At 38.2% G+C, this 22,949-nt stretch overlaps 1 protein-coding gene across 2 annotated transcripts in view; it reads right to left on the reverse strand.

Moving 5' to 3' along the window:
- Positions 1–2,002: 2,002 nt before the first annotated feature.
- Positions 2,003–22,949, reverse strand: part of MOXD1 (monooxygenase DBH like 1) — a 97,929-nt gene continuing 76,982 nt past the window's right edge. The window contains exons 10-13 of one of the 2 annotated variants that reach the window (XR_007151997.1): positions 21,704–21,846; positions 10,219–10,387; positions 7,299–9,727; positions 2,003–2,013 (exon numbers count right to left, since the gene is read on the reverse strand). Coding sequence is in view for 1 of the 2 variants with exons in the window: in XM_047857718.1 (XP_047713674.1) it covers positions 9,557–9,727; positions 10,219–10,387; positions 21,704–21,846 (483 nt within the window). In the remaining variant the exon portion in view is untranslated. Of the gene's footprint in view, positions 2,014–7,235; positions 9,728–10,218; positions 10,388–21,703; positions 21,847–22,949 lie in introns of those variants that run through there. The other variant, XM_047857718.1, reaches the window with a different exon arrangement.

Consider the following 22,949-nt stretch of genomic DNA (forward strand, 5'->3'; position numbering starts at 1 on the left):
TCCCTTGACCTCCCTCTCCGTAACTTTGTTCTTTATTAGTCAAGCCATTTCTTCTTACAGCAGACTCAAAGACAATGCACCTGCTGTTTAGAGGGCGCCCGTTTTCAACTTTGCACTAGATTCTCCTCTTAGGATAGAAGCCTCTTGTTTTCCTTCTTGTTTTATATGGATGCCGCTTTTGTGGGTGACAGGAGAGGATGCATTAAGGGCTAATTATCTTGCCAAACCTTGGGTATGGCTTATGCACACACCTACTGCGGACGAAGAAAAAGGGAGAGAAGTTTGCTTTCGACTCCTTTTTAGCGCCTGTTACCTCTTGTAGGAACACATGTTCATTCTTTTACCGGAAGACCCCTCCACCCAGCACATCTCCTCAAATCCTTTTACTCCCACCACATCCTACTGAATTCCTTCTCTTTTCGGAAGGAATAATGAGGTTGGCTGTATTATTTTCCCCGTGACCAAATACTAATGTTCTATTTTTCAAATTTTAGGCAGCAGCCGGGGGGCAGAGTTTTTCCCTTCATCCCATATGCCTTCGAATTCATGAAGCTGGATCACATGAATGGTTATCAATTTTGCCTATTTACAGAATGAGCCCTGCCTACAAAACCTGGCCTTATACTAGTTTTGTTTGCTGTGTTTTTCCACCAGAAATAAGCTATCCCATGAAAGAACTTCACACGAAAACAATTTATTTTGTCTGATGTTACATGCTTTGTATTACATTTGGTACAAAACACTCTAAGTTCAGAATTTTTTCTAGAATTTTAAATACTAAATATATTTAGCTTCTTGGGATTTGGCAACCTACTTTAAAATTTTTTTAGGGGCGCCTGGGTGGCTCAGTCAGTTGAGCACCTGACTCTTGATCTTAGCCCAGGTCGTGATCCCAGGAGCATGGGATTGAGCCCTGCATCAGGATCTGTGTTGAGAGTGGAGCCTGCTTGATTCTCTTTCTCCCTCTTCCCCTCTCCCCTGCTTGCTCTCTCTTTTTCTCTCTCTAAAATATTTTTTTTAATTTTTAAAAGATTAAAAAATTTATTTAATGTTTTATTTATTTTGAGAGAGTGGGCAGGGGTGGGACAGAGAGACAGGGAGACAGAGAATCCCAAGCAGGCTCCACACTGTCAGTGCAAAGCCCAACGAGGGGCTCAAACCCATGACTGTGAGATCATGACTTGAGCTCAGATCAAGAGTGGGACACTTAACCAACTGACCACCCAGGTGCTCCAAAAAATTAAAAAAAAAAAGCATAATTGGAGAAACTGTAATCTACATATTTCACAATTATTCAACAAATATTTATAATGAAAGGACTAAACACAATTCGCTGTGCTGAAGTCTAGAGGGGTTACAAAGGGAAACGATAAAAACTTTTCGGCTAAATCACATTCTACAGTCTAGTGGATGTGGATTTTTCAATAACCATCAAAAGAGGATTTTTTAAAATTCAATATTGTATCATACCTTTTTCATTGTACTTGGGTCACCTTAAAATCAACCCTTTGTTCATTGTAATGAAGTAAGGCAAAGATTTAAAGTCAATTCCTCACGTCAAAATAGGTTCTTAGAGCTACTGTGAGCTTCAGACTAAGCATGCACAATTGTCTTCTGTACATGCACAATATTGGCCAAGGGACACAGTCCAATCTCTCCTCCCCTGCAGGCTCTCCGCTCACACATCCCGGCCCCCAGTTCCCTTTTCATTCTGGTAGGTAGAGTGTTCAAGAATATAATTTATAAACTAGACAGAAGAGGATAGGACCAAATCACATGAAAAATAAAATTTTTATCAGAGATCCAGGCATATCTTACTTAAAGAAAGCTCTTTTATTTTTTTAAGTTTATTTATTTATTTTGAGAGACAGAGAGAACATGAGTGAGGGAGGGGCAGAGAGAGAGGGAGAGAAAGAAAATCCCAAGCAGTGCTCTGTCAGTGCAGAGGCCGACGTGGGGTTTGAACTCACGAACCCTGAGATCATGACCTGAGCCAAAACCAAGAGTCAGATGCTTAACTGACTGAGCCATCCAGGTGCTCCAAAGAAAGCTCTTTTAAACTATTGATTTAAATAAATTCATCTACAGATAATACCAAAAATAAGTTAAAATTTCTAAAAATACCACTCACATTGAGGGGAAATAGAAAACTTAGCCGTATACAATATACCTATCAAATATTGCAAGTAAAGATGTGTACTATAGGTGAAAAGAAACTATGTCCTATGGCCATCAGAATTGATGCCATATTAGCTATAAAAAGGGGCTCAAAAATTAGAGTCGTAAAAATCCAACCTACAACCTCTGTTTTTCTCACTATATTTGAGTTTCAGCTTTTTTTGTTTACCAGTGTATTTCAAGTCTGTAGCAAAGTGTCTGACTCAAGGTTGAATATGACTGATGAAAAGTTAAATTTGTTTAAACGATGCATAGAGTTCTTGCAGAGTCCATATGTACAACCACATCTCAAGTAAGAAAAGACGGACTGCAGGAAATCTCTGTTAACCATAAACAGAGATTTTTAAGAGAAGGAGAGAGAAAATTTCTGTAGCTAATGAGGAATCACAAGAGCAACAGAAGAAAACTGGCAGCCTGAGAAGTAGGCTCAGTATACCGTATTTGCCCAGTTCTCCAAGTGCAATTACTGTATATGGCTCCTGACCAGAGTCTGAAATTGTCAAAATTAACTCCAAACCCTGTGGTTTCATAACTTGGAGACTATGGAGTTTTAAAGAACAGAGTACTTCATATGAGGACTGAATGCATCTATGGAAAGCAACACCATTCCTACAAATCCACTGTGCTGAGTGATGGAATGTATGACTCTAGCATCTGTGACATTAAGCATTGGAGAATTTTCCTCAACTGTCCTGGGAAATCCTTTACACCGAGCCAGTGATGTAGATTCAGAGAGTTTTAGGGGGGGAAATTCCTCCACTGCCTCTTGTTTGCAAAGTGCATCCTCACAACTGCTCATGATTTCTGCTGAAGGGCTTCGAGCTGTTAAAGTTTACTTTTAAAGAACCAAGAACTAATGGACGAAGCAATAAAGAGACTGGGAAGTAGTGATCAAGATGGTTAGATCCAAATTAAAAGTGGAAATTAAATTAGAAAACAAAACCAAAAAAGGGAGAAATGAGAGAACAGAAGGTCAAAGAACCAAATGATTTCAAAATGGAAGGTGAAGTATGAAAGGCAAGCTACAGTAAAACAGCAATTTGGAAATTTTAAAAGGAAGCTTAGAATCATCTCTGTAAAAGCTTAACAGACTTAAGATTGATCTTGGAGCTAAACCCTCAGAAAGAAAGTTTAAGCTTCAGGTAATTGAAGTTAGAATTAGCTCCGATAGGAGCACCTGGGTGGCTCAGTTGGTTAAGCATCCACCTTCGGCTCAGGTCATGATTTCGTGGTCTGTGAGGTCTGTGCTAATAGCTCAGCCTGGAGCCTGCTTTGGATTCTGTGTTTCCCTCTCTCTCTCTGCCCTCCCCAGCTCTCTCTTGCTTGCTCGCTCTCTCTCTCTCAAAAAATAATTAAAAAGAAAGGAAGAAAGAAAGAACTCCAATAAAAGTAATAGGGAAGGAAGTAGAGTTGGTGTGAAAAGTCAGGCCAGGTTCTGTTAAGACCAGCAGATACACGGAACGCCCTCTAGTGGCTAATAGAGAGAAATACTTTCCTTGTAATACAGATCCCTCCCACACCACTCTTTAATTTCCCCTATCTTTCCTTATTCTTGCTTAACAGAATATCACTATATGTTTGGAAAAGTCTGTTTTTCCAGATATACACTATTAAAAGAAGTCAACTTACTGAATAATTGCTCAAGGTGATGTGAAGTTACTGGTAATCAAATATGGAAGAAAACGTTTCACAAAGCAATAAAAGAGCAGAATTTATAGCCATTCACATACAAAACTAATCATATGAAAGACAAGAAAGGTAAACTGGTTCATTTTAACTCTGAACTAGGATTTCAGTGAGAAGATATTATTTCCAAGAGGAAAAAAAAGCAAAATATGATGTTTTTCCTCCTCAGAAACATAGGACATAACAAGCAGTCATGAGAGAGTCTCATGAGTCATGAGAGACTCATGAGTAAGTGATTGTCAAACTCACTCATATCTAATATTCATTTGATTAAGTATCATTCACTCAGCCAAAGTGATTTGGGTAAAGTCAAATTTTAGTTGATTATATCTGAAAAGTAAGAGAAAAAAAATCACCATTTCTTGTCTGACAGTGTGCATCTCAATGTGAGATCTTGAAAAGAGAGGAAGAAAACTAACCTTGACAGCTCGGTGTGCCAGGTGCTATATCTTCATCACCACTTTTAATCCACAAGCAACTTTATAAGGTTAGATCTTATTATTCCCACTTTATCAGTGAGAAGACAAAAACTTAGTAAGTCCAAGTAATTTGGGTCTGACTTATCCACGTGTAGTTTGTAAAGTGATTGAAACGGGTCTCCCATGACTCCATGCTGTCTATTTAGCTTTTCTGAATATAAGCATTCACTTGTAAGAGCAGTTGTAATTAAATGAGAAATGTTGTGAAAACACTGCAAGTTCCAAAGCATTATATAAATGCACAGCATTATTTTGCTTGTGGATATTTAATAGGGTTGTTTAAAATTATTAAGGAGGCAATTGGTTCAACTCAGGCTTGCATCCTACACTTGTAGATTATTCCCCACCTTTTCCAATATCTTTTTTTTTTGTATTCCGTCAGTTGCACACCATTAGTCTATGTCTATCGATCGTAAACTTTCCAAAGACAGACAGCCTTATTTGTCAACTTTTCTCAAATACCTTATTCATCCCGTGTAATTCGTTTTAGTATATTTCCTTTTACTATTTCCTCTTAAATTGCTTTTTAGAACTCTATGTATTATACTACCTCTAGATTGATAAAAATGTAGTGTTTGTGTGTTGGCAAAATAAGAACCGGAAGGAAGGAATAGACCAGTGGGCACACATGAAAGGCCTAGGACTGTCGGGCTATGTTTTGTAGTTGCCCATGAACAGTTTGGAATCTTCCAAAAACTTGTTACAGAAACCTGAAGATGTTCTGCCAGGAAGGTAGTGTGCCCCAAAGCATGTTTCTTGGTGAATGTTGCTTCACCACAGCATGATACATTGGGAGATGTTTCGTATTACACAGCTTCTCTTGGACTTTCAAATGTAGATTTATATTTTATTTTATTTTTTTAATGCTTACTTATTTTTGAGAGAGAGAGAGAGAGAGAGAGAGAGAGAATGCAAGTGGGGGAGGGGCAGAGAGAGAGAGGGAGACACAGAATCAGAAGCAGGCTCCAGGCTCTGAGCTGTCAGCACAGAGCCTGATGCAGGGCTCGAACTCGTGAACCACGAGATCGTGACCTGAGCCGAAGTCAGTCGCTCAACCAACTGAGCCACCCACGGGCCCCTTGTGTATTTATATTTTAAAGACTCTGGAGAATTCTGTTGTAAGCCTGTTTAACCCTGAAATAGTTTTCCATGACTTTTTATATTTTCCAGAGAACACAGCTCTAGCCAGGGGAGTAAGGGTTGCTGCCATCAGTCTATTCAATTATCCGTTTTCTGCTCATGAAGTACCAGTTTGACTATGCTGGACTTGGGAGATGTTTCATAGTACACAGCTTGATTTTGTAGGGCTTAGATGATCAAACTAAGATATAAACTAGATTCATGGTCCAAGTCTATGGAAAAAGGATGGTCCTTGATGATGAATACGCTTTTCACAAAGCTCAATCTATTCAAGTGGAAGGACTGGCATTTATTCTGAATACTTCCGCTTTTCAAAGCGAAATGTTGGTGATGGGAGATTTTAGCTGACTCAGTCAGCTATGAGCCTCATCACAAGACTATCATCTCCATCACGGCAGAGACAATATCTGCTTTTGAGTTCTGAGGCCAACACTCTAGGGTAGAGCCTGGTTCCAAGCAGGCTTTCAATGGCATTTGTGAAACAGCAGTTATTCTGATTAGTGCTCCATTTGACAAAATGTGTAGTTGGCACCCCTCTACTGGTCTGATTGTTTCCAACTCAAAACTCTTGGAATCACTGAGCTAGATGAAAGTCAATTGTGCTAAAAATATGTATTTCAGCAGAGACCGCTTCTCCTCTATTTTGCTACAGGCAGCTTATAATTAAGCATTATACACCCAGCCCCTTTTACATCCTAGTGAGGCCATGTGACTAATTTTAACTGACAGAGTGAATCTGGAAGTGATTTGTGTCACTTTTAGATCATGTATCTCTCCATTAGCAAGGTGAATGCACAGGCCCCTTAGGATCTGGGGTTGACGGAGTCACCAGCTCTCGAGTACCTGAATCACCTTAACAAGTAGAGTCAGTTACCAAATGAGTCACATGCATTGAACTATTAAATAAACATGAAACAAACCTTGTTGTGTTAAACCACTCATATTTTGGTATTTGTTGCATTAGCTAGTGCTAGCTTGTATCAACATATGGATTCCCACAGATATCCTTTCATGGACATATACTAGAAGCATATGCACCAAAAGGTTAATTCTCTAGGTAATAGGGCTAACAGATTTTGCTATTTCCTTTTTCAAAGTTACCATATTTTCTAGATTTCCTTCAGCGAATAGGCATTATTACACATGAGGTTTATAATCAGGGAAAAACACAAATAAATTATAAATATATTTGAATGATTCCAAACTCCAAGACCTCTTGCTCTTTTGTTTTGGGGGTCCTTCCTCACTCCCTGGATTTTTCAAGCCCTTTGTTCTGGACCTCCAAACTAGGCATATGCCCATCTGTAGCCAGAACCGGCAAACTGAGGAATAATCCCCCAGCGGCATGTGAGGAATAGTCCCAACCCAACTTCTCTTCTCGCCTCTCCAAAATGGTGGGCTAATGCCTAGTGGAGAAAGACCACCTGGGTCACTGTACTGTCGGTGGATCCTTAATTATTTCATTCACATTTGTAACTTTGTATTCTGAAATAATTTCAAACTCCAAAGAAGAGATTTTTAAAAACCCTTCACCCAAAGTCTTCAATTGTGATCATTTTACTATATTTGAATTATCATTCTCTTACTGTAGATACATAGATAGATAGATAGATAGATATAGACAGATAGATGATAGAACTCTGAACCATTTGAAAAAACTTAAACAAGTTGAAGACATCTGGCAATATTCATGTAAGTTCAACTCACAGTTACTAGTTTAAAATTCTTGAAAAAATACAACTATTAATTCTGTAATTTCATTCAAAGTAATTTATTGGAAGAAGATACTTATAATCACAGCAAAGTTTATCATACTGAAAAACAGACGGCTTATGTGTCCAACAATGAGTTTGGGTGAGCAAATCGTACAGTGTCATCATGTACAGGGCACTTACAGTGCTTCCCTATGTCGTCCTGTTTGCTATTCATCATTGGTCTCCATAGCCATTAAAATTGAAGTTCAAAGTTCTTAACAGGTCTGCCTCTGTGCATTGCATCTGTTTTATTATCACTAGGACTCTCTTGATCCTGCCTGAGACCACCTCAGAAAAAAAATGATCACCCCCAAAAACCCTCAACCTCACATGGCTTTGATGAATATTCGCCTTATCACATGTTTTTTCCCACCCTTCCTGCATTAAGAATCAAAGCAGGGATCACCAGACGTGGACACTCCATCCTCCACTGGTCTCAGGCACTCCTTCCTGCTGGCCGAGGAGACAGGTAATGCAACTTGACCAAGGGCAGCAGCAAAAAAGCCGGGGCTGTTCAGGAAGGTCTGCTCATTGTAAGAACAAACTAATTTAGAATTGATCAGAATCCTACCAGATTTTCAACAGATAGCCTATCCTAATTTCAAAGAGAGAGTCCTGTGCCTCAAACACATACATATTCATGAGAATTCCTAAGAGAAAAAGAATGTCAGCTTTATTCTTTGCAACATCAGCTGAAGAAGTTGATTCCCTGGTTCCACCAACGCAAGCGGCCAAAAGCTGTGTATCCCTTTCTAGCCTGTAGATTCACCTTCCTGACTCAGAACACTGAAAACAAACATATCGCTATGGAAGTTCCACAGGAAATCACTTTGCTCTGACATCTCAAATTCAGACATTCTGCAGTAAAATAAACACGAAATTTCAAACAGGGAGAGTTGGGGATTATCGTGTTCCTCGTATAAATATCTGTATGGAAAATCACAGAATTCGATATAGCACTTATGAAATAAAAACAAGTAAACTATGAGATACGCCTCATAAATAGTACAAACATTTCAGTAAGTGGATAAATTCCGACAACCAGAAAGGAAACACTCTAAAATACGGTATTTATTCAAAAGACGATATTGTTTGCAGGAGAGAAAGGGCTTAAAAGAATGGAATACAAAATGCAACATTTTCAATCAATTTGGCTGGAAACATCAGTACTGAATCTCTTGCTTCTCTCAAGGAGCATACAAGATACCACATAAAAACTTAATTTTATTGAGTTTATTCATACGATCCCAAAAGACTTTGCTTAAGAAATGAGGAAAGGACACACAACAACATTTGGCTGAACTATACCAAGGGAACCTAAAAGGAGACAAGATCTTCCACTGGTGACATTCTACTAAGGAAAGTTAGTTCATTAACTAATATAAAAAATAAATCTACAACAGCAACTGTGACTCAAATTGAGCCAGGATGCGGCACGTGTGACACCCAACGTGGTCAGGGAGGTACTGCAGGGACCTCACGCCCTCCTAGGTTGGCTCAGACTATCCCCCTTTGACCTGACACCTCATAAAGGACCCCTCACAGCATGGGGTTTGCAGCCAGCTACCTTTTCTCCTCAGCCTACAGTCCACCATATACCATTTCCGTGTTTCTTATAGCTTCTTTCTTTTTAGAGAGTGATAGAGCTCAAGATAAACTCACCTGTCCAGTGTAGAGCAGGGAAGGATAAAGAAATGCTTTGAGATGGGTTTGGGGTCATTTGGGGGTACCAAGAGACTCAAATAAACCAAGAAACTAGGATGGGCATCTTCAAAAAGCACAGAGGTAAGTGTCCCATTGGTTTTTCCCAATCCCATTGGATTGACAGTGAAACACAGAAAGAACCCTTGTTGCCCTGGGGAAGTCACACCCAAAGAACAAGAAAGAGGAAGGAACACGGCAAGAGAGAGTGCTTCCTTTTATGCTGTTAAGATGGAAGTCTTCTGAGAAAGGAATATAGAAGCCAAATGATCAAGTAAAAAGTGAAATGGCGATGATGAGTGTTTACATAAAATGAAATATGGAAGGAAATCAGACACTCTTTCACTTCCACTTGACTTTGTCCGAATTTTTAAAAAGGTGGTGTTAAGTCAGTCCAGTTTTGCTTTATTGGCAATGGATACATTTTATCAGACGTATCTGAGCAAAAGAAAGAGAACCCAATCGGCATCTCTCGGGTAGACGGGGAAGGATGGTGTAGGGAGGAAGGGCGTGTGTGACGGGAAGGTCTCCACACTCCTCACGCTCTGCTCTTCATGTCCAAAGTGTCTTTGACCTGACACGTTCGGATCACAGAAAATACTGTCCCCCAGCACAGAATTATGACCACAAGTGTGTGCTGAGCAACAGGCTGCAGAGTACCATGAAACACACGAGCAGCTCAATAGGGTGGTTTCTGGGCGGAGAAGAGGAAGAAGAGGTTCCACACACCAAGGGCTCTGCTTTATATGGTCTTTCCACGTGTGGAGGTAATGCTGTCATCCCTTGAATCTGAAAATGAAAAAGTAAACAATGCCAGTGATTGAAGAGCAGGTTCGCGGTCAGGCTCGCTCAATGCCCCCCCCCCCCCGACTTCTGCAGGGTAAAAGGGGTGGGTGGCATGGGTGGCTGCTTAAGGAGTCAAAGGTCAAAGGAGTTGGAGCCTGAGGGATTCTGAGGGACGTGGAGAAGAAAGCCAGATGCGCCTTTGGGATGGAGAGACACAAACCAGGCTCTGTTGCTTTTCTAACCTCTCATCTCATCCTATCCCCGCTTCATTCCAGCCTTAGCTTAACAGCCAATCTCCCTCTTCAAAGGGAGTGGAATCAGGAGTTTTCGGTCAACCCGAGCAGTTATGGAACAAGTAAATTATCAGACATATCAAACGACAACTGAAACAGCAGATTCATGGATATCTGTCCGTTCCTTAGATTTTGCCTGGAGGGGATTAGGTAACATGTGACATCTGGCTTCTCCGAAGATTCAAACAAAGTAGGGCTCACCGACCACTCCGCATTGTCCGTCTTGGAGCATCTCACGTTCACCGGCAAGCTAAGGACAAGCTTGTTGAAGGAGAGACCTTCCTTTTTAGCCCATTTAAATTTATTCATTGCGTCCATGAAAGAGAGGTTTTTATACTGCTTGGGGCTTTTGATAATGAAAGGCCAGGTCCTGAAATTAAAATAACCACAATTAGTCAGGTTCAGAACAAAAGCATGACACGTTTCCATCACTGTTCAACATTCTAAAATAGACCTCACGCTGGTCCATTTTTACACACATAGAAAACCTAACGCAAAGGATTGATAGACCCATCAGCAATTGCCAGAAGAAATACATGCCAAGTAAGGAGTCTTTTGGAAAGAATGAAATTCCTTATTGTAGTACCAGATGGGTAATACCCTAGACAAATAATTTTGACTCAGAAAGCTTCCCCAGCCTCACAACTCCTTGCTTATGTGTCTTGGCTCTAGGTAACAACGTAACTCAGTACACGTTCAGTTCTGTAGAATGTAACGCCAATGGCGTAATGAAGAAATCTGTAGGCTTTTTTGTAAGAGACAGAAATTTCAATTCCACACAGTTGAAAAGCCTGACCCCTGCTGGCTGCCTTGTTTTGGCTTGCCTAAGAGATAATAAATGTAACAAATCTGGAACTGAACCAGTGTTCTAAAAATTCTACTGAGAAAAAAATACTCTTGCTTCTACTCGCCACTCTAAAAAAACACATTAATGTCCAAGAAAGGAAGAAGAGAATCCCAGAAGAATGATACAATCTGCTTGAAAAGATACTCTTCAAGTGATGTCTTTGATTAAATGTTAAGTTTTGTGTTATTGATTCCTGAAAAAAAGAAGTGTAAGGAAGTGTTGGAACACCACCAGGATTTACATGAATAAATCCATGGGTCTTCCCAGAGATTATCATGGGTAACCAGCAGGTATTTGGCTCCCACAACATCCCAAGAAGCTATTTCAGTGGTTTTGGTAATTACCAACCAATTAATTTCCAGTTGAGGCATTTACACTTTTAATATTGGATCTTCTTCATTTATTTATGCCTTTAATTACTCTCTCTCTTACACACACAAGCTACTCAGACACTTGGAATATTAGCTTTTTAATTAAATTGAACATCTTTTATTGACCTTTTAGAGATAATAAATTTTCAATGTCTAAAATAAAATTATTTCCCTCTTACTCTAATAAGTGAAACAATGAGTAAAACATTGGGTAATATACAAGGACCTTTACATTCTTCATTTCTAACTTCCTTTTTCTTGTAATTAAAAGCAGTATATCTTTGTTGAGTTTTAAATGCATTATTTTGTACAGAGACCTTGAAGTACCTAACTTTAAATAAAGAAAAGGCAATTGGCATCACACTACACTAAACACAGCTAGAAATGACCGAAAATCTATAGCATTCAAAATTTAAACATCCTGTGAAGACTTGTAGAGATGTCAATCAGAATTCGTATAAAATAATAACTTGAAAGGGGCCCATTATGTTTACATACAAAGTCCTTTTAAACACACGAAAAATTACAGGTAGGTTTTATTAAAAATAAAAGTTTTAAAATCAAATATTAAAGGGGCGTCTGGGTGCCTCAGTCGGTTGGGCATCCGACTTCAGCTCAGGTCGTGATCTTGTAGTTCATGAATCGGAGCCCCGCGTTGGGCTCTGTGTTGACAGCTCAGAGCCTGGAGCCTGCTTGGGCATCTGTGTCTCCCTCTGTCTCTGTCCCTCTCCCGCTTGCGTTCTGTCTCTGTCTTCACAGAAATAAATAAACATTAAAAAACTTAATTAAACATTAAAAATAAAATTTGCTTTTCAAAAAAATAAGATGTCTCTCTTGAAAAAAAGAAAATCAATTTCACAACCAGGGAGAAATGCTGGAAGGAAATCATCAGCCTGTAATTCCCTAAAACACCACAAGGTGGCACTGGAATCTGTACTAAGGTGCTAAAGCGGCTTAAATCCGCTGCGCTGTCTGCTGCCTTGCAGGTAAGAGTGAATAGAGTATTACACGTAGATGAAATCGTAAAGCTTTGCTTCTAGAATAAATCAGGAAACTAGTTGTTGGGTTTTTGTTGTTTTTTTTTGAGATTTCACAGCATAAAGTAACAGAAGTGCTGTCAGCAAACTTGCTAATTTACTGTAAATATATGAAAAAGGATCTAGAAAAGGGCAAACCTAATGGCTCACGTGGAGACAGCATGACGGGCTGGTGACCTCGGGACATGGCTGCAAGCCTCTCTCGTATGGCAGCTTGACTCATATTTATTGTCTCCTCTCCATTCCTGCTGACGTCGTTCAGGCCTCTATTCTATAATGACATCACCCCAACAAACCTCCCACCCTCTCCAGCCTGCTACCCCATATTTCCTGATTACCCCTGGAGAAAAAAGAAGAAGAGACAGAAAGAGGAGAAATCCTGAAAAGGTAAATATTTTTCCTTTTTTTTTTTTTAATTTTTTTTTCAACGTTTTTATTTATTTTTGGGACAGAGAGAGACAGAGCATGAACGGGGGAGGGGCAGAGAGAGAGGGAGACACAGAATCGGAAACAGGCTCCAGGCTCTGAGCCATCAGCCCAGAGCCCGACGTGGGGCTCGAACTCCGGGACCGCGAGATGGTGACCTGGCTGAAGTCGGACGCTTAACCGACTGAGCCACCCAGGTGCCCCTAAATATTTTTCCTTAAAAGACTAAGCTTTAAACTAGAAACAGGTAACTTTGAAGTAGAAAGTTCTGCTCTCACCTGGGACCGGGAGCTGGTTAGGAATATTGGGAATGGTCTAGAAATTCAGTTACATTTCTGCATATCTGAGCAGTGTGTAAATGTCTACCCAGATGCATCTATAAAGAAGAGGGTATTATTTATATATCGCTGTAGTTGATAAAAACAAATTATATTAACATGATGATTTATTATGGGTGAGAAGTCTTCCTTTGCAAATTTAATTGACAAGTTGATTTAACTATATATATATATATATATATATATATATATGAAATGAACTTAGACTACCCTAAATAATTCGGGGAAAAGAAAAAAAAATGGCAAAATTTTGGGACTTACATGCTCTTATTTCAAGATCTATCATAAAACTATGATAACAGAGAGTGACACAAGAGAAAGGCTAAATATGAACATCAATGAAACAGAATTCAGAGTCCAGAAATAGCCAGTATATGATCTAATGATTTTCAACAAATATTACAGAGCAATTCAATAGGAAAAAGGTAGGTTGTGGTTTTTTTGTTTTTAGTCAAATGGTTCTTGAATAACTTGATATTCATGTGAAAAACAATGAACCTAGATATTTACCTCTTAACACACACAAGAATTTACTCAAAATGGATCATCAACCTACATATAAAAGCTGAAAACTGTAAACTTTTTAGGGGAAAAAAAAGGCTATTCCAAAGAAAGCTCCTATGAACATTATTGTATTAGTCTTTGTTATGGACACATGTTTGGCATTTTCTGAGCTAGCACGTAGTGGCTGAATCACTGCATTGGATACTAAATTTATGTTTACCTCATAAGACTCTCAAAATATTCTCCAAAATGATGTACCCTTTACATTCTTTACATTCTTTACAAAAAAAAAAAAACAGGAGAAAGAAATCTTGGGTAGGCAAAAATTTCCTACACAGAATATCAAAAGTACAAAATAAACAAAAATGATAAAATGGTCTTCAAAAATACAATTAAAAAATGAAAATGAAAATCTCCACAGACCAGGAGAAATTATTTGTAAATGTATCTGACAAGAAGCTTCTATCTTAAGTATAAAGAATTCTTTAAAAATATAAAGGACTTGGGCGCCTGGGTGGCTCAGTCGGTTAAGTGTCTAACTCTTGACTTTGACTCAGGTCATGATCTCATGGTTCTTGAGTTCGAGCTTTGCATCAGGGTCCACACTGACAGCACAGATTGTGCTTGGGATTCTCTCCGTCTCTCTCTCTCTACACCCCGCTCCCTTCGCTTGCTCTTGTGTGTGTGCTTTCTCAAAATAAATAAATAAACTTAAAAAACTTAAAAAAAGAAAACAAGTAACCCAATGAAACAATGAACAAAACTCTGAACACTTAAAAAGAAACATATATAAATGACCAATAAGCATATGAAAAGTGGCTCAACACTGTTAGTCATAAGAGAAATGGAAAATAAAACCACAATAAGGCACCACTACATACACATTAAAATAAATAAAATCTAAAATATCAATAATATAAAACACTGGGCATAATGTTAAGCAATAGGAGCTCTTACATTATTGGTGAGAATGTAAAAGGTACATCATTTTGGAGAATATTTTGAGAGTCTTATGAGGTAAACATAAATTTAGTATCCAATGCAGTGATTCAGCCACTACGTGCTAGCTCAGAAAATGCCAAACATGTGTCCATAACAAAGACTAATACAATAATATTCATAGGAGCTTTCAGAGACTGGAAACAACCCAAATGCCTTTTTTTTTTTTAATTTAATGTTTATTTACTCTTTGAGAGAGAGACATAACATGAGTGGGGGAAGGGCAGAGAGAGAGAGAGAGAGAGAGAGAGAGAGAGAGAGAGACAGAATCGGAAGCAGGCTCCAGGCTCCGAGCTGTCTGCACAGAGCCCAATGCGGGGCTCGAACCCACGAACTGTGAGATCATGACCTGAACCAAAGTCAGATGTTTAACTGACTGAGCCACCCAGGCGCCCCAGACCCCAAATGCCTTTCAACTGGTGAGTCAATAAATGAATTTTGGTGTGTCCACACCAAGGAATAGAACTCAGCAATAAAATGGAATGGAATTCTGACACGTGCACCAGCATAGATGAATCTCAAAAACCTCCAAATCAAAGAAGTCAGGCATGAAAGAGTACATGCTATAAGATCCCATTTTTATAAAATCTAGAAAAGATTGAACTAATGTGGCGACAAAAGGCCAGTTTGCTGTTTCCTGGGGTTTTGTGTGGGAAGTGGGGTTGTCTCCAGATAGCAGAATAGAACTTTTGGGGGTGATGAAAATGTCCTATATCTTGTCCGTGCTGGGGTCAAGTAGGTATACACATCTGAGAAAACAGTATAGTTAAAACAGGTGCATTTTGTCGTAAGTTCTACCTGTAGCAATTGGACGTTAAAAAATAAATAAGAAAACAGAAATCAAAACATACCAACAGGCCGATGGAAAAAAAGCGACAGAATGCCATACATTTTATAATCTAATTGTTAAAGAAGAAAGCCAGGAAGTCTGACCTAACAAGATATAACTTCTAATCCTTTTGACACCCCAAGAATATGTGAATATTGGGAAGCCCACAGTAAAGTTGTCTCCCTAACTGTAGAGAAGACCCCATGATGTGAGGCCTCAGACGTTCCTCTGTGAAAGGGGATTCAATCCCAACCAGTTAGGAAACTTCCTTGGGGCGCCCCTGGCTCGCTCGGTAAAACACGTGACTCTTGATTTCTGGGTTGTGAGTTCGAGGACCATGTTACGTGTAGATTACTTAAAAATAAAAATCTTAAAAAAAAAAAAAGAAAGAAAAAAGAAAGAAAGAAAGAAAGAAAGAAAGAAACAAGCCTTCCTCAGTAGATTTTCTAAAAAACATCCGAGGAAGGAATAACCCATGCACTGTAATACAAAGTTAACAGTCCCACCTCTATACCCACAGCCCTTTACCCTCAAAATATAGTAAGGTGTGTACATAAAATATGTGAGCTGAACCTCAGACTGTGGTGTAGAAAGATAGAAAGCTACTGTCACATTTGTTTAGAAGGTAGACAAGAATTCACTCACATTTTTTTGCAGAGCAAAGAGAAGGGTTAGACAGAATTAACTCAGCATAAGCAAGAAATGACATAACAACCCTGCAAACATAGGGTAAAGAACTTCTATTACATTTCATGAAAAGAGACAGAAAAAGTTGACTCTAGTAGCAAATATAAACCAGTGATACTGGAGAGAATTCCCATAAGTGTTTCATGTTGTAAATTTATTTAATAAAAACATGAACTGAATTAAATAAGAGCCCGCATACAAGAATTTAGAACAAGTGAATGAGATGAAAAGGGAGATATCAGACCAATGGAAATAAATTTAGGACAAACCAAATTTAACACCAAATAAATCAGAAAAAGCAAGAAGCAGAAGAACCCTTCCAAAAAACTACAAGAGAAAGTACTTGTGAAAAATTCCAAATAGATTTTCAAAAAACTTTGTAGATATAATATAAGAAAATTTCCCTGAAATGGAAAAAAAAATAAGTGAATATATGAAAAACATTTCATGTTTCAGGAAAATTGAATGCAGATGTTCCACACTGAAGTATGTTCAGTTTAACTTATGAATTCTACAGGTAGACGAAGAATGTTCGCATTCATCCAAAGAGACTTCCCAAGGGAAGGGGAGGGTATGACCGCAAAACGTTATATCCAACCAAATGCTGTCCAAATATAAATGCAGAAATTCTCAAATACAAAACAAAACAAAACAAAACAAAACAAAAAGCCCCAGTCATAAAGCATCTGGAAGCCCCTCTTGATTAACTAACTTGCAGATAACATTCTGATGAATCAAACGAAAGAACTCAGAAATGCAGAAATCCTATAAGATTAGGGATTACCACTGAATCTATTTAACTTTAAAATTTCCATTAAATATTGTGGGACTTTGGTTTGAGAATTAGATGCATAAATTTAAAACCTTGCAAATACAAAATTATAATATGAGTAATAAATACTTGGAAGTACGGAAAGGGACGTGGGAGAAAATATAAAAGTATGAATGTCCTCATCTTTTATGATCTAAAATCGAAACATGTAAAGTGTGTGGGACATTTTAATGTCTTTTACAATCTATGTTCTCAACATTTAAGACCCGTTTACAAAATATTACCCCTTATGGCTAAAGCCAACAGCAGCAACAGCATTCATCTGAAGTTCAACAACTGTTCAGTTTTAGTTTAGTGGTTTTTAAAAAAATTTTTTTTAATGTTTATTTATTTTTGAGACAGAGAGAGACAGAGCGTGAACAGGGGAGGGTCAGAGAGAGATGGAGCCACAGAATCTGAAACAGGCTCCAGGCTCTGAGCTGTCAGCACAGAGCCCGACGCAGGGCTTGAACTCACGGTCCGCGAGATCATGACCTAAGCCGAAGTCGGATGCTTAACCGACTGAGCCACCCAGGCGCCCCTAGTTTAGTGTTTTCATATAAATTAAACAAAATCACGATTTAATGTTTTTATTTTAAACAGTGCACAAATTATAATCTTTATTACAGTTAATTTATTCATCTTTATAGCAACACCTACATAGAAAGATATCTGTAATAACCTTCAATTAATGTTAATATTGTTTATTCTTTTCTTATGTATTAAGGTTTATTTATTTTGAGAGAGAGAGGGCGCGTGCACGTGCACATGTTGAGCAAACCAGGGAAGGACAGAAAGAGAGAGGGAGAGAGATAATCCCAAACAGCCTCCCTGCTAGCACTGAGCCTGTCTCAGGGCTCAATCTCACAAAGCATGAGATCATGACCTGAGCGGAAATCAAGAGTCGGACACTCAATTGAACTGAGCCACCCAGGAGCCCCAGTATTGTTTATTTCTAACAGAATTTGAGATGATTGCTTGTGTCTTTTTTTTTAAAACCTTTTCTTCTGCACTCCTTAAAAGCCCTATAATAAGCATGTGGGATTTTTACACATTGTAAACATAAAGTGACTTTTCCTACAAAGAAAAATACAAACACGACCCTTGATTCTTTTTTAGAAATAGAATAAATTATTTCAAACTTTCCATCACATAAGCCTCACTGGAACTACATCGTGTTGATGTGTGGTGCAGCAGAGAATACAGAATTTATCTAAACTCATGATCTATTCTGTTATCTGATCTTTATGAGTGTTTTGTTTTTCCTTAAGCCTCGTCAGATCTGTAGGAGGCAGAGAAAAACTGCATCCCTTAGAACAGACAAATCCTGAGACAGGATGTAGTTGTCTCTATGTTTCTATCAGCTCCTCCTCTAATCCTAGGATTGTTACTGAATGTTTGAAATAAGACAAAGCACCTAACTAATCATTATATTCAAAGCACAGAATACGAGATTTGGGGCTACGTTTTAAGTGATATTCCTCTTGAATACTATATCCTGAAACCAAATTCACAACATTCTCTTAAATAAAACAGAAAACAAAATCACCCCAACTGTCTCTCTTTCTGATCTTTTAGCCAGCACCTTGTTGGTTTGGCTTTCAATAACATTTATGTCAATGTGATAAGCTAACTTGAAAGACTGATTTAAAGCTTAAACATAATTTTATAACAGAGCCTCCTTTTCACTTGTATTTTTGAAGAATGCCTAAATTTAACCATGTAGTTAAATGGTTCTGTGTGGGCAATGACATCTCAAAACTGGTCCTGTTCTGTGAAGCAATTCTCCTTGTCTTTTTAAGAAATGAAAAACCCAGCTTCAATATTTCCTGGGGGAGACCAAAGGTGTGGACTCAGAGCTCTCTGTAACTTGGAAGCGGAGCATTTTCAGAGGATCTACACAAGTTGAACACCAAAGAAAATAATGAGGCCGTAGAATACACTTTTGAACCTCATCGCCTTGTAAAACAAACAGCTTTCAATGTCCATGCGTTTTCAAGATTCTCTCGGATTAACCCTTGAATAGGAAAAGTTTCTGGCCAATATGTAAAAACAAAACAAAACAAAAACCAATATTCTAAAGGGAAAAAAAAAAGACTACCAAGTCTTTGTAAGAGATAATGTTGATATTTTAAACAAGACTATCCCCTAGTGTTTTTAGAATGACATTTTGCATACTCTTTGGATAGTCACTACTATTTTATTTTTTGCATATGTAATTATTTATTTTGAAGAAACAGGCAGATATCTAGCTACCTACCAGAGGTAGGCGAACAATGCAAACACTAGCTCCTTCATTGCTTATGTAGATGACGTTGAACAGCCTCTTAATCCCTGAATTTCCATTTCCTCTTCTATAAAAATAGGATTGTAAGCCCTACTCTACCTATTGGAAGTGTGTGAAAACAAATTAAACGAAATTATACATACGGAAATACTTTATAAACTACAAACTAATTTACACAAGCATTTTGTTATTTGTATTTTAGTAGATACAGATTTCTGACGGTCATTGGGTTGTCTGGATAGGAACTCACTAAAATGTATTCACAGATAGTAAGTATAATTCAAAAGAAGAATGCTCTTAGTTCATAATCTACAATCTCTATAATATTTTGGAATAAAAAAGTAGACCATAATTATATTCGACTCAGTGAGTGCATTTACCACATTCTCATTAAGGGTTTTTTAATCCTTAAACACACTCCCTCAAAGATCTATGTGTTTCTTTTGCCCAATTTCATCAGTCTCTTTTATTTTGAAAAGTCCTAATCATTAGAAAATTCTTCCTTATATTAAAACAAAATCTATGCTCCAAAATTTCTACCAGCCACTCTAATTCTTCTTTGCGCTATTACCAAGAATGAATAAAATCATTTTTCCTACATCAGCCCTAATATATTCAAAGCAGAACTTTTGATTTCTGCTTCAAATCTGTTTCCCTACAGCACTCACACATCCTCATTTTCCCCTTCCTCTTTTTTTCCCCTCATCATCTTCCTGAAATGCCATCAACCAACAAGTCCAGTGTGTGCTATCTTGAGAAAGTAACCTGCTTGCAACCATTGCTCATTAGTTCTACTGCCATCACCTTGGTCCCAGACACATTCACCTCTCAACTGGGCAATCACAACAGTCTCCTGGTTGGTATTATTATTTCCAATCTGGTCCCCCTTGAGTCCTTTCTCAATTCAGCAGCTAAATCAATTTTGTTTATATCCAATAGCGTTTTCTTTGCACTTAAAACCCAAAGTCTTTATGTCACCTATAAAGTCCTACATGATCTTTGTGTCACCTACAAAATCCCACTTGAAGTCAGACCTCCTCACTTATTCTCTGCCGTGTTTCACTCTGTTCCAGCCAAACTCGCTTTCTGGCTGTTCTTTGAACATGCTACCTTCATACCCACCATAAGGTCATTACAGTGGCTCTTCTGTCTGCAAACAGTACACTTTAGATCTTTCCATGGCTGGCTCTTCATCACTGAGGTCTCTGCTCAAACATCACCTCCTGCCATGGATTGAATGTTTGTGTCCCACCCACCACCACCGCCCCTGACCCCCTGCCGCAAATTCATATGTTGAAATCTTAACACTCAAGGTGGATGGTATTATGAGGTGGGGTTTTAGGGAGGTGATTAGCTCATGAGGGCAGAGCCCTCATGGGATTAGTGCCCTCATAAAAGCAGCTTGAGAAACCTCCCTTGCATCCTCTGCTATGTGAGGTTACAGTGAGAAGATGGCCATCTCCATCTACGTGGAAGTAAGTCCTCACCAGACACTGAATCTGCTGGCACCTTGATCTTGGACTTCCCCGCCTCCAGAACAGTGAGCAAAAAATTTCTATTTATAAGCTACTCTGTCTATGGTATTTATGTTACAGCAGCCTGGACAGACTGAGATACCTTCCCAGAGAGGCTTTTACTACCCTACTGACAACAGCTACATACCTTCTTCACTGTCTCAATTATTTTCATAACATTTACTAATATCTAAAATTTTATATTTATATTATTTATTTCCTCTCTTCCTCTGTAGCGTATATTCCCAAGAGGGCAGGAATAATATGTATCTTGCTAATTATTTATCTTAAGTAGTTTCTATGATGTGCAATTGTGCAGACAGAGTGAACCTAGCAAGCCTGAGACTTCCATCCTTAGAAATGCCCATTTGGAAGGCTGGCCTTTGGCTGATGTCAAGGAACTTAATTAGTAAACAATTTCCTATACTGATATAAAACTTTCTCTAAATGAAGAGTGACTCATTGCACCTAGAGTATTTGTACAAACAATGCAATTTATGTTGACCATCTGCTTTCCTTCTAAGAGTCTAGATTTTGGTACTTACTAGGCATAGAACACCTATGTAACCAGCCCTTCATAAAAACTCTGAGTATTGAGTATCCAATGAGTATCTCTGGTTGACAACATTTCATGCATCTTGTCATACTTTGATGCTAGTGTTATTAAGTACATTCTGTGTTATTCCACTGGAGAGGCCCCTTGGACACTTGTACTGGGTTTCCTCTGGACTTGGCCCATAACCTTTCTCCTTTTGTTAATTTTGCATTGTATTCTTTCTCTGCAATAAATGTCAGCCATGAACACAGTAATAGGCTGAATCTTTTTGGTCCTTTTAGAAAATCACTAAACCTGGCAGGAGTCTTGGGGACCTGGATATGCCAACCAAGAAGCTCACCTTGTCACCAGCTAAAAAAAAAAAATTAAATAGGATAGGACTTTAAAAAATTCTATAACATGGTGGTAAATCCAATATGAAGACAAGCCCATCCTTCTCTGAAGTATACTATCCCACTACGAAATCCATTTACTACTTACGTGACTGGCCTATAGATCTCCTTAACGCCAATGAACTGAAGTTGTTCCATAATGTCAGGAATACTTGCACATCGAGTAAGATTAATTCTTGGGTAATAAAGAAGGTATGAAAGACACATTTCATTCCTGGTGCTTAATCCTCCCTGAAAATGGAAATGTTTTATTTAGAAAAGTATATGTTCCACCAACTTTGACACAGCACCCAAGCCACCAATGTCATACAATTCCATCCAGCTTTAATAAATCTTAAACCTGAAAAATAATAATCTCCTTGACAATTTGATCTTTAAAAAAGGTAGACACACGTTGAAAAATTAATAGAATTATTTCCATCTCTTTAAAAGTTGCCTTTCTTTAACAACCTAATAATCTCTTTCAAGTTCTATTCATATGATGTGAACTTCTCAACACAATGAGGATTATGGGGCTGTTTGATTAACAAACAGGTTATGAATCAGTCAGTTTGATGGAATCTTTGCCCTATTGCACTGAATTTTCTATAATCTTGTTTTCATGTGTATCGACATCAGCAGATGCATACCACAGGGAGACATGTTTCACATTTTGCATCCAGGTAATAAACTATCTACTGAAATTAAGAAGATCAAAGCTTCTCAGAAGAACAGAATCTAGAATAGAATCTAGAGTTGCTACAATATATTATCCACAGTGTTGAATTTTCAACCAAAGGTTATTAAATATAAAAAGAAACAGGAAACTGTGATCTGTGCTCAGGAAAAAAAAAAAAGTTAGCAGCAGAAACTGATTGTGAGAAAATACAGATGCTGGATTTAGTAAAAACTTAAAAACACATATAAATATGTTTAAAGAGTTAAAGAAAGATGTTCAAGTAATTAAAGGCAAATACGTTAAAAATGAGTAAATAAGCAGAGAATGGCACCAGAGAAAGGACAACATAAAAAAGGACAAAATAAAAGTTCTGGAGTTAAAAGTTATCATCATTTTTTTTTAATATATGAAATTTATTGTCAAATTGGTTTCCATACAACACCCAGTGCTCATCCCAAAAGGTGCCCTCCTCAATACCCATCACCCACCCTCCCCTCCCTCCCACCCCCCATCAACCCTCAGTTTGTTCTCAGTTTTTAACAGTCTCTTATGCTTTGGCTCTCTCCCACTCTAACCTCTTTTTTTTTTTTTTTTCCTTCCCCTCCCCCATGGGTTTCTGTTAAGTTTCTCAGGATCCACATAAGAGTGAAACCATATGGTATCTGTCTGTCTAAAA

This window comes from Prionailurus viverrinus, chromosome B2 (genome assembly GCF_022837055.1).
Source record: "Prionailurus viverrinus isolate Anna chromosome B2, UM_Priviv_1.0, whole genome shotgun sequence".
NCBI classification, from domain to species: domain Eukaryota; kingdom Metazoa; phylum Chordata; class Mammalia; order Carnivora; family Felidae; genus Prionailurus; species Prionailurus viverrinus.